This window comes from Scophthalmus maximus, chromosome 7 (assembly GCF_022379125.1).
Source record: "Scophthalmus maximus strain ysfricsl-2021 chromosome 7, ASM2237912v1, whole genome shotgun sequence".
NCBI classification, from domain to species: domain Eukaryota; kingdom Metazoa; phylum Chordata; class Actinopteri; order Pleuronectiformes; family Scophthalmidae; genus Scophthalmus; species Scophthalmus maximus.
Window position 1 is genome coordinate 4765080 of NC_061521.1, and position 15434 is coordinate 4780513.

The 15434-nt window shown below is 41.4% G+C and overlaps 1 protein-coding gene across 5 annotated transcripts in view; it reads right to left on the minus strand.

Annotated features, from left to right (window-relative positions):
• The window catches only part of ptprz1a (protein tyrosine phosphatase receptor type Z1a), an 87620-nt gene that overhangs the window by 39655 nt on the left and 32531 nt on the right, over positions 1–15434 (minus strand). For all 5 annotated transcript variants that reach the window (XM_035641985.2, XM_035641984.2, XM_035641983.2 and 2 more), the window contains exons 2-7: positions 10654–10716; positions 7759–7938; positions 5802–5953; positions 5409–5504; positions 3112–3178; positions 2874–3031 (exon numbers count right to left, since the gene is read on the minus strand). In XM_035641985.2, the coding sequence (XP_035497878.2) occupies positions 2874–3031; positions 3112–3178; positions 5409–5504; positions 5802–5953; positions 7759–7938; positions 10654–10716 (716 nt within the window). The remainder of the gene's footprint in view (positions 1–2873; positions 3032–3111; positions 3179–5408; positions 5505–5801; positions 5954–7758; positions 7939–10653; positions 10717–15434) is intronic.

Sequence of the window (15434 nt, forward strand, 5' to 3'; positions counted from 1 at the left end):
TTGACAGTGGCAGCAAGAAAATTATAAATTTTCAAACGGATTAAAACGTATATTTCAGAAAAACACAATGCACAAAGTTAATAAAGTCAATACAGATTGTGTGTGTGTGTGTGTGTGGCCTCCTGCTTTGTGTTTAGAGTCACACTGGAACCTTTTTGTCCAAAACTGCGTTTGTTTTCACATGTTCATTCAAGTATGAGAGTGCATGCGTGTGTGTGTGTGTGTGTGTGTGTGTGTGTGCGTGTGTGTTTGTGGTCTATCTGCATGTCTGTCTTTTTCACTTAAAAAACCGTAAAGATCTTTTGTGAGCTGATATTTGTTTGATGTAATTTCTGACTGTATGGTTGTCAATCACCTTTGGCCTAAGGGCTGTCTCACACGCATGCACGTACAAAGTTTATCTCCGTCTCACCCCTCACTTGTGTGTTTCCTGAGCTCTGGTATGATAATTCCTTCTTTCAGCTCCTTGAACATGTTTGTAAAAGATTGTTTACAGACGTTTCTGTCATTGAACAAAAATTCCAGAGCTCAAGTCTGGTTCTCAAACAAACACACTAGTGGTTACACATGGTTTGTAGCCCTGTTTACTCTTAACGTTACTGCAGTTAGTTTTGTCAGCTTCTCCCACCAGCAGCACAGACATTGGGCTGCTCATGCTCTGGACCCCTGGGTGGTTGCCACCTTAATCCACGAGTACAAGCTCCTGCTCCTCTGTCGCACCCCAGAGGCTTCTACCTGAGAGGAAGGCATGTACTTGTATGACCGGACAACAGTGCGACAGTCTTCCATATCAACCACCAAGGTGGCACCAAGATTGCACGGCTGCAGTTGTCCCAGGAATCACTGATGTGGGCAGCCCCCCATCTAACAAGCCTGCGGGCAATGTATCTACAGGGGGACTGAAACCAGGTGGCAGACTTCCTCTCCTGTCACAACCATCTTCCAGGTGAGTGGCACCTCCACCCAGAGGTGGTTTACTTAATCTGGGACCTCTTCAGCAGAGCAGAGGTGGTTCAGATAGTTCAAACCACTGCCACCTCTGGTTCTCCCTGACAGAGATGACCAGTCTTCTGGGCCAGGATGCACTGGCTCGCCCAAGGGTCTGCTGTATCTGAGGCACCTAGGTGCCTCCAAGACAGGAAAGACTTACTGTCTAAACTGGGAGGTCAGATATGGCATCCCAATCCTCAGCGCCTCCAACTGTGGGTTTGGCCACGGGAGTGCCCGAACTGCTGCTGAACAGCTGCATGTACATGGTCAGGCAGACCATTATGTACACCAGAGCGCCGTCCACCCGCCTGCAGTACAGCAACAGGTGGAAGCTATTCTGTCGTTGGTGCACAGGCACAGGTTGCATTCCCCAGGAGCCCCAAGTTCTCCAGCATGGGACCTGTCCCTGGTGATGGATGCTCTATGCCAGCCTCCTTTTGAGCCTTTGGCACGGGCAGAGTTTAAATTGGGTAAGATTGCGTTCCTACTGGCCATAATCCCTGCAATGCGTGTCAGTGAGCTACACGCACTGTCAGTAATTGCCTCATGTCTGAGGTGGAACCCATGTGACTCAGGTGTCACTTCATGGCCGAACACTGCATTCCTGCCGAAAGTGCTGTCACACTCACACCTCAATCAACCTCTAAGGCTCGCACAGTTTAACTCCCCACCAAGCGAGGGAGGGGACAAGCCAGACAGCACAGTACGGGCCCTGAGGGCCTATGTTGCAGCTACCGCAGGCATTCGGCGGTCAGAACAACTGTTCCTCTGCTATGGCGGCCCAAATAAAGGTTGCGCTCTCTCCAAGCAGTGCCTCTCCCACTGGGTCGTGGATGTCGTTAGCCATGCATATAGGTTGGGTGATGGTCCTCTGCCATCTGGCGTGAGGTGCCACTCTACTCGGGGTATTTCCACGTCATGGGCTGACCTGACAGTTGTACCCCTGGAGGACCTTTGTGCCGCTGCATCATGGATGTCGCCGGGCACATTCTCAAGGATTCCTTGTGACTCTGCTGGTATGAGTCATTCAGTGCATGAAGTACCGCCTCTGGCGCCATAGCGCTCGGAATCCTTGTGATCCTGCGAGAAGATTCCGTAGGAACAGAACCTCTCCGTAGGAACAGAAGATATAACCTATCTCGATTCATCCAGGGGTCACAGGTGTGACATTGAATATTCAGTGCTTAAAGCACCGACTCTGGCAGTCATTTGGGATTCGAAGAACCGTAGTTATATTTGTAACTTTCGTTCTATGTTGCAGAGACATATTTGACACTGAGCAGATAATCTGTCTTTGCTTTTTTTACTTTTGTCATGTTCTGATGCAGATTTCTTGTTTAGACCCAGTGTGTAAATTCGCAAATCAAACCCATGTTTTATGTGTGTTAAACTTGAAGTACACAGGGACCTCACCACTTTTTAAAAGGAGGTTTAAGAGGACACTTTTTGGTAGCATGGTATATCAGAGGTTCACCATCCTGTCAGTCATGAAGAGCAACTCCACAAAACTCAGAAATAATTGTTTCACAACTGACTGTATGGCCTGATTAACACTCAACATCTACCCCAATTTTTTAGTAAGTAGTTAGTAATTGAATTGCTAAACAAAATTAGAATTCCAAATGACAAAGAAAAATTTCTAAATGCAACCTAATACACTGCCACCAAGTAAGCCCTACAACTCATCTGTCTATGACAGCTATTTTGTTTTATCCAAACAAAGGATTCTGACCTAGATGCTCAAACTTTTTCAAAAATACATGACGAATAAGGGAGAGCGAAGGAAACACTTATTGTGTTTGGAATGTTACTAAAATGGTGAAAATGAGAAGGTTAACACCTGCAAGAAGTCAATTTTTGTTTGCAACAGTCTAAATACTTACCTGTTCGTCAGAGATAGCCACTTTGTTCTTGAAGACGATCCACTCCACAATTTCGCTGCAGGGCGGCGTGGTCAGCGAGCCATTGTAGATGAAATATTTCTCTGTGGAATTTGGCAGGAGACCTCGGAGGGTGAAGGGCAAAACCTCAGCGCTCTTTCCTGGAGCAGAGGATGACAAAGCTTAAAAGACAAAACAGAAGAAGAAGCAAAATATGAGACAGAAAAAGAAGTTGATGTACCATATCTGCTCACGCTGAGGATACTGTCTATGATAGGCACATAGTTCACATTGTCTTCAGTGGTTGTCTGTGAAGAGAAAATCAACAGAGTTGTGTCATACAAAGCCTTTATTGATAGAATATTGATGGAAATTGTTCATACTGCACTGCAGAGTTTGACACAAAATCATCATATTCAAACAGACCTGACTAGGAATACGTGAAAAATGAATTTCACAAAGGCAGAGGGAAACTTGACATCAAAATTAAATTTAAATCCTTCACCAACTTGATGTCTAATTTATCAGAGCAGTAGTTTCCAGTCTTTTATGTCTTGCACAGCCCTGTCATATTAAATACAGCACCCCTTCATCAGCACCAACCATCATATAAAACAATAATACTCAAATTTATTTGAACTGCCAGTGTTAAGGTCGGTTTGTTCTACTGCCCCTGGGAAGGTGGACTTTTAAAACATTTATCCCTCACTTTGAGTAAACATTTCGACCACCATCTTTTACTGTAATTGTAGGTCGCTATTTCTGGATTTCTGCAAGGTTTTCTAGTCTTTACAACCACTCAAAGTGCTTTACAGTACAAGTCACATTCACCCATTCACACATATTCATACAGCGCTTCTATATACAACTCTTCACTATCACACATCATTCACAAACTGCTACATGGCTGTCAGAGGGGTTCAGTGTTTCTCTCAAGGAGACTTTGGCATGGAGACAGGAGGAACTGGGGATTGAATATGATAAATGCTATGCAGAATATAATATTGGATTTAAGAACATTTTAATACCACATAAAATTAATTGAAATTCCCCTTTTCATTGTCATACTTTCCAAATTATGAAAGTGTGATGGAAAACTCAGATAATGGAGGACTTTTGCTTTTTACTTTTAGCTGTTTAGCCCTCACTGCTAGCTTTTTAAAATATAAGGTAAATCTTTTTACATACCTCCTGTAACTGCAACTACAAGAACTCCTGATTACAGGAAATGCTGTGCTAGATAAAGTTGCAGTTGAGTAGAGTTTTTCTAAAAGTCCAGGGCACAAAAATAAAATTTCATTCTGTGTGTGTTGGTTGGTTGTATACCCATCCTGCTCTCCACCCAACCTGAAGCCCAATGCGCGCGCGCACACACATGCACACACACACCACACACAGCCTGCAGCGTTACATCAGATGTTTTTGAGTTTCGTTCCAACATGGCCTCTGTCGGTTCGAACACGTCAATGTGGCCAGAGGCAATGCAACTGCACAAAGCAGAGAGACAGAAAACACAGCGCTCGATACCCGGAGCTCAGCAATGATCCAGAAACAGAAAAATGAATCGGACTCTTCAAACGCAGTGGACTTACTGAGGTAGTACTGTGCTACAGCACACTGGTGGTATCACTGAAAGTCTTTGATTCATTCCCTCAGTCCACCTTTTTTCATCTTCAAAAATAAGTCATCGACATATTCTGCCCACTTTTACAAATTCAGATATGCTTCTCAAATCAGATATTTTGTGAAACGAACACCAAATGTTAAACCTTAAAGTCTGAGCTTTGTAAGAATAGAGCTTTTCAGACCAGGCTTATTGCCAAAATCCCTGTTAGCATTCAACACTTAAAACATTTGTGGGAATATCCAATCCGTTAGCCCTGAGCCGACCACTACTGCTGCTGCAACTACTGACTCCAAAGCCCGGCGCCCCACCACACTACCTGGAGAAAGGTACTATTTCTGCTGCTGCTACTACTTCCACAACTGCTTCTGACATCCCACCCCAAAACCAGGTGTAAGAGATGGTTAGTCAGCACATTTTATGCTAAGTTCAGACCATAAACGAAGCCCTTCTTAGTGACTTTTCAAACCATCTCCTCAACAACAGACTTTAGAAAAAACCCAACGTAACATTTTAGTCGAGCAAATTAACAGAAAAAAATTCCATACTTTCTGGAGGACAATGGGTAAGTTAATATGCAACCTAACAGTCAAAGATGAAATTAGTTATGCTTTTGCTATTGCTACGTAGCCAACATTAGCATTAACAGCTGTCCACTTCAGCCATCACTGCATTTGCAACACAGGGTTAGAATTCACGCTCCTTTCATGTTGGACTGAGGGCCGACTAGAATATACAGTAACTCTTTTGGAAATGAGACTTTACGGGCTGGGGTCAGGTTATCTTAGTTACCTTGACTTCTTTTCTTCTCAGTTTACAGATCTCTGTAAACTGGTCTCAATGCATACACACACACACACACACACACGCACATGCGCACGCACACACACACACACACACACACACACACACACCTCAAACAGCACAGCGAGCACTGTGATTCTGCCTCCGGCCTTGATAGTTTCATCTAAGGAGTCAAAGCGCTGGGCCTCATAACAATAGATCTGCATCTGTGGAAGAAAATATAAATATGTTTAATTTGACAAGTACCAGCAAGTAAAAAAAAAGAAAACTGTCTGAAACCTCCCAAAAATAAAAGAATGTTTCCACCACAATACAGATTTTTGTCGACATTCGGGAACAAACAACACACCGATCCACTGGTCAGTAAGTAAGTTAGATGGCTGCGCAAATCCTATGAGGATGCCAGCCATCACTTGTTCTGTTACAGCCAGCAGCTTGCACCATTCATGAAATTGGAGGAATCTATTCTATTTTGTATCAACCAATATGTCTCCATATCTCACCTCTAAAGGATATTTGACTCCATCCAAACTATGTTCGGAGCCGTCTGAAGAGGCGTTGCAGCGCCCCCAGTGGAAGGTCATACGTCCAACCTTGAACTTTGACCTGAGGCCTCCTCCACTTACATAGAACTCTCCATCCACATCCACCGCAACTGAAAAGATGACATTGAATGCAGAAATGTTATTTCAAATGATCAGAGCATCTACACCACATAATATTCCACCAACGCCTTCATTGGAGCATCAAACAAAGATTCAGTCAATGAGAGGATCTTCTTCAGGATGGTCTTTGTTTGACCTGACAAAAGGTCCCATTCATGATGAAAACCTTCCTTGATGGTCTGATAAATGTGGAGAGTTATACAGTCCTTTCATCTTGTGCTATACTGTATGTCTCTTACAGGCCCACCACCTTCAAAACAGAATTATTGTGTTGTACAGATAATGCATATTTTTCTTGTGAAAGCCCTGATGTAATTCAGTCTTTTCAAAGTCATTGAGCTCTGCACACTTGTCCTTTATGTTGTCTGCTGTCTACATGTCTCTTATGTTCTATGATGTTTTCTTTTGACCCTGTTCAAAAATCCCATTTCCTCTTGAGGGAGGGCAAATATTGACTCAACTTGTCGCTGATTCACTTGTGTTGAAAAGCTAGTTTGCACCATATCAAAAGTGTGAATATATCAATATGCTATATCCATCATCTTTTTCTAAACCATTTTCTAAAGCTGAAATCTTCCATTTGTAGCAAAGTGTTCTCCTGAGGACCTAAGAGTTCTGGGGTGTGTATGGATGCCAGTCTGTGTCTTGACCCTAAGCTGGGCCCCTTTGTGCTTGGATAAAAACAGGTTGAAGTGCTGTCAGCCTGAACCGTGCTCAGACTGTTCTCTAAACATCTCCATTAATAAAAGCCTATGGTGCAGCTGGCAACCGAACAATAACTACAACAAGGTGATTCGTGAGCGAGAAGCGTTGCTAAGAAGCATTGGACCCATCTGTTTAGAGCTTGTTGAAAGGTGAGTCTGGATCCCTCTTGTCTACAATTTCACTTAACAATTACCTTGAATGCACACTGCAGGTTATTGTGTTTCACGCCACTTAGAGAGAGGACATATATGAAAGACTCTCAATTCTCTCAAATGAGGGACTGGTAACAGTATCCTTTACAATAGGATACTACTGTAAAAGAAATGGCCCTATCGATCAGTATCTATCTGGGTGAAAATGACACTAAGACAGAAAGAGGTTTGGGGTTGGGGAGGGAGGGGTGTTAATAAGGAAGGAAGTAGAGATGGCTGAAGTTTGAGTGATGGAGGTGAGGACTGATGATGATGAAATTAATCTGAAATGTTATCTCCAAACCATGAAGCTCATGTTAAACCTACAGTTTAAACACAGTTGACATCCATGAAATATGGCCTTGTCACTGATTGCTTTCTTTTTTAACAGTAATCTAAACGTTGAGTGTCTTTTTTTATCTGGAGCATCAGAAACTTTACTTGGACAAATGCAAATTGGACAAATGGAAATTGAAAGTACTTGTAGCAAAAAAATCTCCACATTCACCAGTTACTTATAGCAATATGATCATGTCGAGGTGTCTCTGTCCAGCCTCAAACAATCCCTTTCTTTTAGCTCTGTTTTTGGTCCCAACCAACTCCTGAGGAAAATGTCTGGCTCTTTGACTGGTAATTTCTCCACTAAGTTCAACAGGTAGTCACTATTTGTGTCTGGCTGCTGTTCAGTGCCAGGCAGGTAGTGTTCAAATGAGGTTATCAGAGCTTGTTTGGTGAAAACAGCTGCCTGCTGGAAACAAGTTTGATAAGAGCGAGATTGTGGGCCCAAAAATCAAAACAAATAGCTTAACGATGCTAAAATTATCCACAGTGCTGGGGAGAACAGCTGAGTCTTTGGCTCTTGACCACCACAGGGAACATGGACAGGTGATTGTTCTCACCAGTCTTGCCGTCATTCTTGATGGTCGTCCTGTCTGTTGTCAGACTCTCCCAGCCATCGAACTGTAACTGCTGGTACTGTAGCTTCACCTGGGCCAGGTGCCCCTCGATGTTGATGGGAGACTGCTTGGCGTTGCTGCAAGATGGAAACTTCTTTGCCCAGTTGTTTTGGTTTAATGTTCCTGAAAAGCAAAAGTAGATGGAGTGGACAAAATAATCGAATACGTCAAGCACAAAAAACGATGTCTTCCAACATGAGCATACTGTTGAATCGACACCTCTCTATAACAATTCGAACACAAACTGAGACTTATAACCTTCATGAAGGAAGATTTATTGCAAGACGGTTTCATTAGATTGCATTAGTTTCAGCTGTAAAGTCATTAATTATGGCTAACATGAGTGCATCAACATTTTGATTCAGATTCTTATTTTGTGTTGGCAACTGAACAGTAGGACAAGATTTATTCTTTCTACATCTGCAAGAACACAAGGGTCCATATGATGTTAACTTTGTCCTCAGAGGCTCAGTGCAGACGTTTCTGTACCCACCATTTTTTTGTGCCTGTAAAAGATTATAATAGCCTGAGACTCAATTATACTCACATTCACGGACAACTGTGGCCAACACAAAAATGCTAACCTGGGACCCAGACAAATTCTGGAAGCTCATTTCATTTGCTCTGCCAGACTACTGTCTGGATCCCCTTCATTTGGAAGTGATTTGCTCCAGCAGAAAACTTGCCATTCCAATCACAATGATTATCCGATAATGAGTGGGGTTAATACTGTGTGACGCGGAGAGAAGCGACTTTTGTAAACAACCAAGGCTGCCGCTGATGAATGAGCCTTTGACTAAAAGTACCCGATATCTTCCTCAAAAACGGCAACACCAGTTCACGGACATTGTGGAATCATCATCACAGGTATCTAGTCTGTTGACATTTTCATGTTGCTCCTGTGTGTTCAAAGGCATGTTTTGTAAGTTGTCTGATAAGGATATATGTAGTGTCTGGAAAGGTGCAGCTCCACCCGGATGCCCCTGCCTCATCATCACAATTATTATAATTTGCTCATTAAAACCTGTTCCCAACAAGATGAGGAAAAAACTTTCCCACAACATGACAACAATGTGTAGGATGTCTAATTTATGGGTTGTGTTAGGAGTAACTGAATCTTGAAATAAATAATACGGATGGTGCCTACACTTGCTTTAACTTCACGCAAAACCATTAATCATCCTGGAATGGCCTGTTTTAATGCATGCACATAATTGTTATGTATTATCATGTTTTGATACTATGTTTTTCTGAGCGTATGCATCACCAACCAAGCTCACATCAACCACAACAAACATATATTTACAATTGTATTTTCATCTGTTTAAAAGCCTTTTTCATCCAGATTATTTATTGTACTTTTTAAAGCATGGTAAATGTAAATGTACCTCTTTAACTCTAAATATTTACACTCACTTTCCACTTGAGCAGCTATAAAGTTAGAAGTAGTTTCCACATTATGTCAGTATATAACACAAACAGGATATGTTGTCACAGCTCTTCACTGAAACTATTTGATATTTTACTCATATGATTGCTCCCACAATAAGTCTATTTTTTGAAGTACTACTATCCCTCACACATACATTAAACATTGAAACATTAAAGTCCTTGCTGAGCATCAGTGGAGCTGTGGAGCCTATAAAGGTCCAATTTTGAGACCTTGTTAAACACATTTTCTTTGACTGTTATATGGATGATTCCTGTAGTAATATGTCCCTTTGATGCCATGTCCTATTAGTCAACTGTCTGATTTATAAATAAAAGTTGATCATCACTGGTCCACATATCTCAACATTGGAATAATGTAATTTCTTGGTCCCTTTGGATACAAATGTTTTGGATTCAAACATAAATCTTTTAAGGTAGCTTATCAGATAAGTATTAACTTTTACTGACAGAATTGCCATAAATGTCTTCAACTCTAAGGAATAAGTCTGTTGACATTTCATATTTCAAATCATAAGGACATAAAATGACCCAAAACCACAGTGAACCTTTAATATGTTTAATATATTGTTCCTCTGTGCCATAGAGCTCCATCAATGTCTAAAAACTATTCAAACACATCAGTGAGCAGCAGTGTTGCTTCATTACTATGACCACATACTATTTTGACTCAACCCCAGGGTCCTAAAAGACCACATGTGGATTAATCCACCGCTGCCAACAAATGCACTATTTCTTACAGTTTGTTTTTATAAAAGAAAAGGCTAGGAGCTGAGAGACATAGAGTAGAGGAGCAACAAAGTATTGAGAGATGGCATGCATCTCTACCCCTGTCTTGCAAACTTTTTGATTTTTATTTGTTGTCACAAACTGCTATAAAAACCCCAACTGAGATGCATAAAGAATGCTCCTAAAACCAGAATAATATTATCATATTCCATGTCTAGATCAGAAAAATGCCAAATTAAAAACAAGGCCAAATATCGAAAGGGAGTATGCTGCTTATAAACAAATTCTAAATAAATGGAATAATAGTGGATAATCAGTGTATATGTTGGTTTGGTGTTTTCATGGAATTTGTAGACCACTACAAACACCGGACTCTGGTCGTCTTAACCTTGGTTAGTAAGCAGCTAAGTAGCATTGACATCGTGGAACTCTACTTGTGGTTGCATTGCCCCGCCCACCGATGTTGTCAGGTGTTGAGTAAAATGAGATGTGATTGCAAAGTGGCACGCAGAACTGTCACCAAAATAACACTGAGCCATGCTAAAAAGTCCCTGATGTCTCTCAACAGTAAAATGCTAATTGACCAATGACTGACAGCTGATTATTGAAGTTCTACATGCAGGGTGAAGGAATGTGTTGCCTTTGAAGATCTTTACTCACCTGCGTACGACCAGTCGATGTCTTCTGAGAACTTGCGTTGATTCCTGTAAGCATATCCTTCAACTGTAAGAAAGAGAGAGAAGATCATTTAAACAAGAGATTATCTGTTGTGTTGCTCCGCTGAGCTATGTAAATCCTCAAAACCAGTTCACTGCTGCAACATAATATTCCTTTAAAGTTTCAGCGTATGGGTATAGATTTTTAGATCATCTTTGGCACACAAAAAAAATGCACTTTACTTGACAATCCAGATTAATTTTAAGTAGTGACAGGAGTCATAGGATTTTTTTTAAATATGAAAAAAAACCAACATTATAATGAGAGAGGGGTCAGAAAATTTAGTCTATCAAATGATCAGGTTTAGCTACTCCTAAGCCTTTTTTTCTTAAACACAGACAACAGTGACTCATCTATTTATTTCAACAGAGACGTGTTTTGGGTTCTGTAAGGTTGTAAAAAGATTTACAGAATCAATGTTGCGGGAAAAATGTCTCGAGCTGATTCATTAGAGGGTTGGACTTAAATGGGTTTTTGCAGTTTGATTTGCTGCCTCACACAAAGCCACTGCTGAGGTTCACTAAACAGCTGCCAAACAAAACCCGACAAATAGATTGAGCTGTCATGCAGCTGAACAATGCCACAGGCTCTGTTTAACTGGGTTCACACAATAACACATGAAGCTGGAGAGGGTCAGTCAGTCACCTATAACTATAAATGTGGCCTAGTTTGGATGAGAAATTTATAATCTAATCTAAAAAAACCACTGCTTGAATCTAGCTTTGCTGGGAAAACCAAAAAATACGTACAGATGTGCACAGTAATGTAACTCTGTGGGGGCTCTCTAGCCCTTGGAAAAGGAAACCGGTTGTTAGAAAGTTTGCAGTTTGAAAAAACTCTAAACTGGTTCTAGCACTGGGCCAGAAATAACACCAGGTTAGTGTTTGGCGGAGAGGGTGTAATAGACTTACTTCAATAGCCAACACAAATTGCAGCCTAAAAGGTGAACCAAGTTGAGTTGCCACCTCCACAACACAATGTCAAGAAAAATTTGACATATTCCATTTGTTTTTATCAGAAACCACAAGGGCACTCAGTAGAGTGCATACCTCCGCTAAGGCACAAGTTTTCCCTTAAAATCTATCAAGCAGCACAAAATTGCAAACACTCATAGATATCAGTCCCCTATATACGTCAGATTTTTTTTCATCAAGATCCATGAATTATTCCCCTTGGAAAATTGGTGAAAAGGGAAAAAAATGCAATGTTGTTAAGGAAGGTGATAACAAATGTGCATTTGTTATCAAGAATGGCCCATGTCCCATTCTTCCACCATGTTTCATAGAAATCAGTGCTGTCGTTTTTGCGTAAACCTGCTGACAAAGAAACAAACGGACAGGCGGAGGATTTAGTGCATACTTCTGTGACTGTATTCGTCTATGACAATAATGCTGTATACCACAAGTGTTGCACTTTTTATTAGTCGTGTATGCACTTGTGTGAGTAGGTACATTTGTGCCAGAAATCCCTCATCTGCTCAACCTTTTTGATCACATTTGGATATTTTGGCCAAAAACAACAACAAACAAAACAGGTGGTGAGTAAATATTCTTATTATCATTATTATTAAGATTATGACAATTTTTTCTGCTCAATCTACAAGAACGATGACTTATCCACCACAAACAGCTCACCGACCAGCATATCTCGATACCTCACGACCTCCTCTGGACGTTACCGACTAACTCAGACCTCTCCAGCTCTGTCACGTTTATAATGCGATCCAATCAAGAGGCGACATAATTAACCTGAGCAGCTGTCCCGGCATCTGTCACATTAATGAAGTGGAGTTGTTAGAGAACAACACCTCATTACCATCAAAGAGCGCCAAGGGCCCAGTCTGAGAGACACAGAGCAGAGGTCATGTTACAGGAAGAGGGAATAGTTCTAGTTAGTTCCAGTGTGTCTCAATTGAAACCAATACTTGCTGAGACCCAACAGACCATCAGGGTCAGTTCTACAGGAGTGAAAGCAGTCGACAACGACACAACAGAGCAGCAGCAGCATGTGTTGAATCGTTCTCAAGGTCAGGGGTCTCATTTATAAACGTGGCGTACGCCACTTCCCATGCAAAGGTTGTGGTCTATAAAAAACAAACTTGACGAGAGAATGTGCGCACCTGTTAGCAAACTCTGACCCATTCGTACGCACATTCTGGAGACAAAGGGAATAGGCGACACAGATGATGAGGTAGTGAACTGAATTCAGATTGTTGAAAGTTAATGTGAGAAGTATTGATGCCTCACACACAGTGGCAGATGTAGGCATAGCTGACATTGGCAGCGTCCGCCTTTTTTTTCTCGTTCCTGTGACCAACTCCTTTAACTTCCTCAACAGCAGCATATAACACAGAAAAACTTCCTGTATGCCATGAGACAGACTGGCTGTGGCCACCAAATAACATTGTTTTCCAGGCATCCACCTCCCCTACAGGCGTGTCTATATCAGTGTCTGAGAAGTTAAATTTTTTTTGTTCTTCTCTCACCTATCGCCATGATTCACCGTAACGAAAAAACGATTGCATGCCAGGCTCATTAATATACGGATCAGAATTCAAGAGGTGATTTGCATTGACTATTTATAGTTAAAAATGATTCCAGGGCGGGATTTGAGGCTGATTCACATACGCACACTTGTAAGGGATCTGTGATTTATAAAGGGAGAGTTGCTTACAGGTGTGCCTACGCACGGTTCTATGAGTCTGAATATTTTTTGGCTTACCCCATTTTTGGCTTTTGGGCTTTTAGTAAGGATCCTATGCAGTTTTATGATTGAGACCCCAAGTAACTGAACAGTTTCATGTTCCATTCAGTTTAATTCAAACAAACAAGTTTGAGAGACTGTGAAAAGAGAATATGGCCTAGAGAGGTCCTATCACAACCACAACATACAGTAGATTTTACAGAGTAAAATTATGACTTTCATAACATTGATTGTTACACTTTCCTGTGACTTGATACAATTGATACAGAGATGCGGCACATACTCACACTGAGCAGCCCACATTTGTCATGATCCGCAAGGATCATGAACTATTATGTTATAGTGGACTCTTTAGTATGTTTATTTTATTATTCCCCTTAGTTTCTTGATCCCTTGTTGTTGTTTCTTGTTTTATTTTGAAGTCCTTTTCCTTGTGTTGCTGCACTTCCTTTCCCGTGTCTTGTTTCTGGCGTCTTTGTTTTTCCTGTGTCTCCTGCTTAAATATTCTTTGCACCACCTCTGCATTTGGGTCCAGTTCCTGCCTAACCCTGACAGAACGACCAAACCAATACAATGGACCCAGCAGAGAGTGGATTGGTACCCGCGATTATCAGCCGGGCCGTCCCCCAGAACTGCTACCCCTGCCTGCCCGGCCTCCGGGCTTTCCCCCAGAACTGATACGCTTGCCTTCCCGGCCTCCGGGCCTTCCTCCAGAACTGCTACGCCTGCTCGGCCTCCGGGCCTTCCCCCAGAACTGCTACGACTGCCTGGATGGCCACCCGACCTCCAGGTCGCCCTGAACCCGCGAGCAAAGCCCATGCCCAGTTTTTCAGAGTTTTTCTTTTTGGTATTGGCTCATGGATTATTTTTTGAGTTTGTAATTTTTTCTTAACTTTGAAGGTTTTAGTGTGTTTTTGGCAATATTAATTTGGGATTTAATTATGGATTTTAGTTGTTGATATTGAAGCAATTGTTCTCTCCCAACCCCGTACTTCTGGATTAGTGTGTTGAATAATATGAATTGGTTATTTTGGAATAAGTGATGGAAGTGAGTGATTCCCTTTTTTTGCCATGATGGAAAATAGACAGGGGTGTTTTGCTGCTCAAAGTCCGGATGATGCCAAATTGGGGTGTAGCTACATGTTGCAAGTGATGATTTCAAGATTTAGTGAATTTTCCACCAGCCTGCCAGAGTTGAGGATATTGTAATATCCTTGTGAAAGTCAAAATTCTTGATTGATTGTGGAAGGAAGGGACGGTCTGCAAGTTGTTTTACATAATCGTGTTCTAATTCTAGCCAAAAATGAATGTTATTTTCTGTTTGAGTCCATTTGAATATATATTGCAGTTGATTTGACACGAAATGGTGGAGGAAATTTGGTGTTTCCAGGCCGCTCTGAAATTTTCCTTTTTGTTGAATGTGAAATCCTAGGGTAATCTGGTCCAACGTTTGAAATCATCTTCTATGTTTTTTTTAGCAAACGGGTGTAGTTGAAGGAGAAAAGCTCTGACAGCCTGGAGGAAAAGTTAATACCTAAATATTTTATATTGCCGTGTGAAGTGGAAAGGTGCTGTTTGGCTGCAGAATCCCAGCTGTATTTAGATAACAGTAAAATGGTTGATTTGTTCCAGTTTATTGTGTAGTGAAAGATTGAGGCGAATTTGGTTCAAAGTTTCTTGAAGGGGTTTTGTAAGTATAATAAATCATCTGCATAAAGACTAATTTTGTGTTGTTAGTTGTCATCCATAATACCTTAAATTATATTGTTTTTCCGTATTGCCAATGGTTTCAATTACATTTTATTTGTATAGCGCCATATCACAACATACATTGTCTCAAGGCACTTTACATAGTGAGGTCAATATTACAATATTACAGGGAAAACTCAACAAATCCCAAAATGAGCAAAGCACTTGGCGATGGTGGAGAGAAAAAACTCCCTTTTAACAGGAAGAAATCTCTGACAGAACCAGACTCAGTTGTGGGCGGTCATCTGTCTCGACCGGTTGGGGTGAGGAGA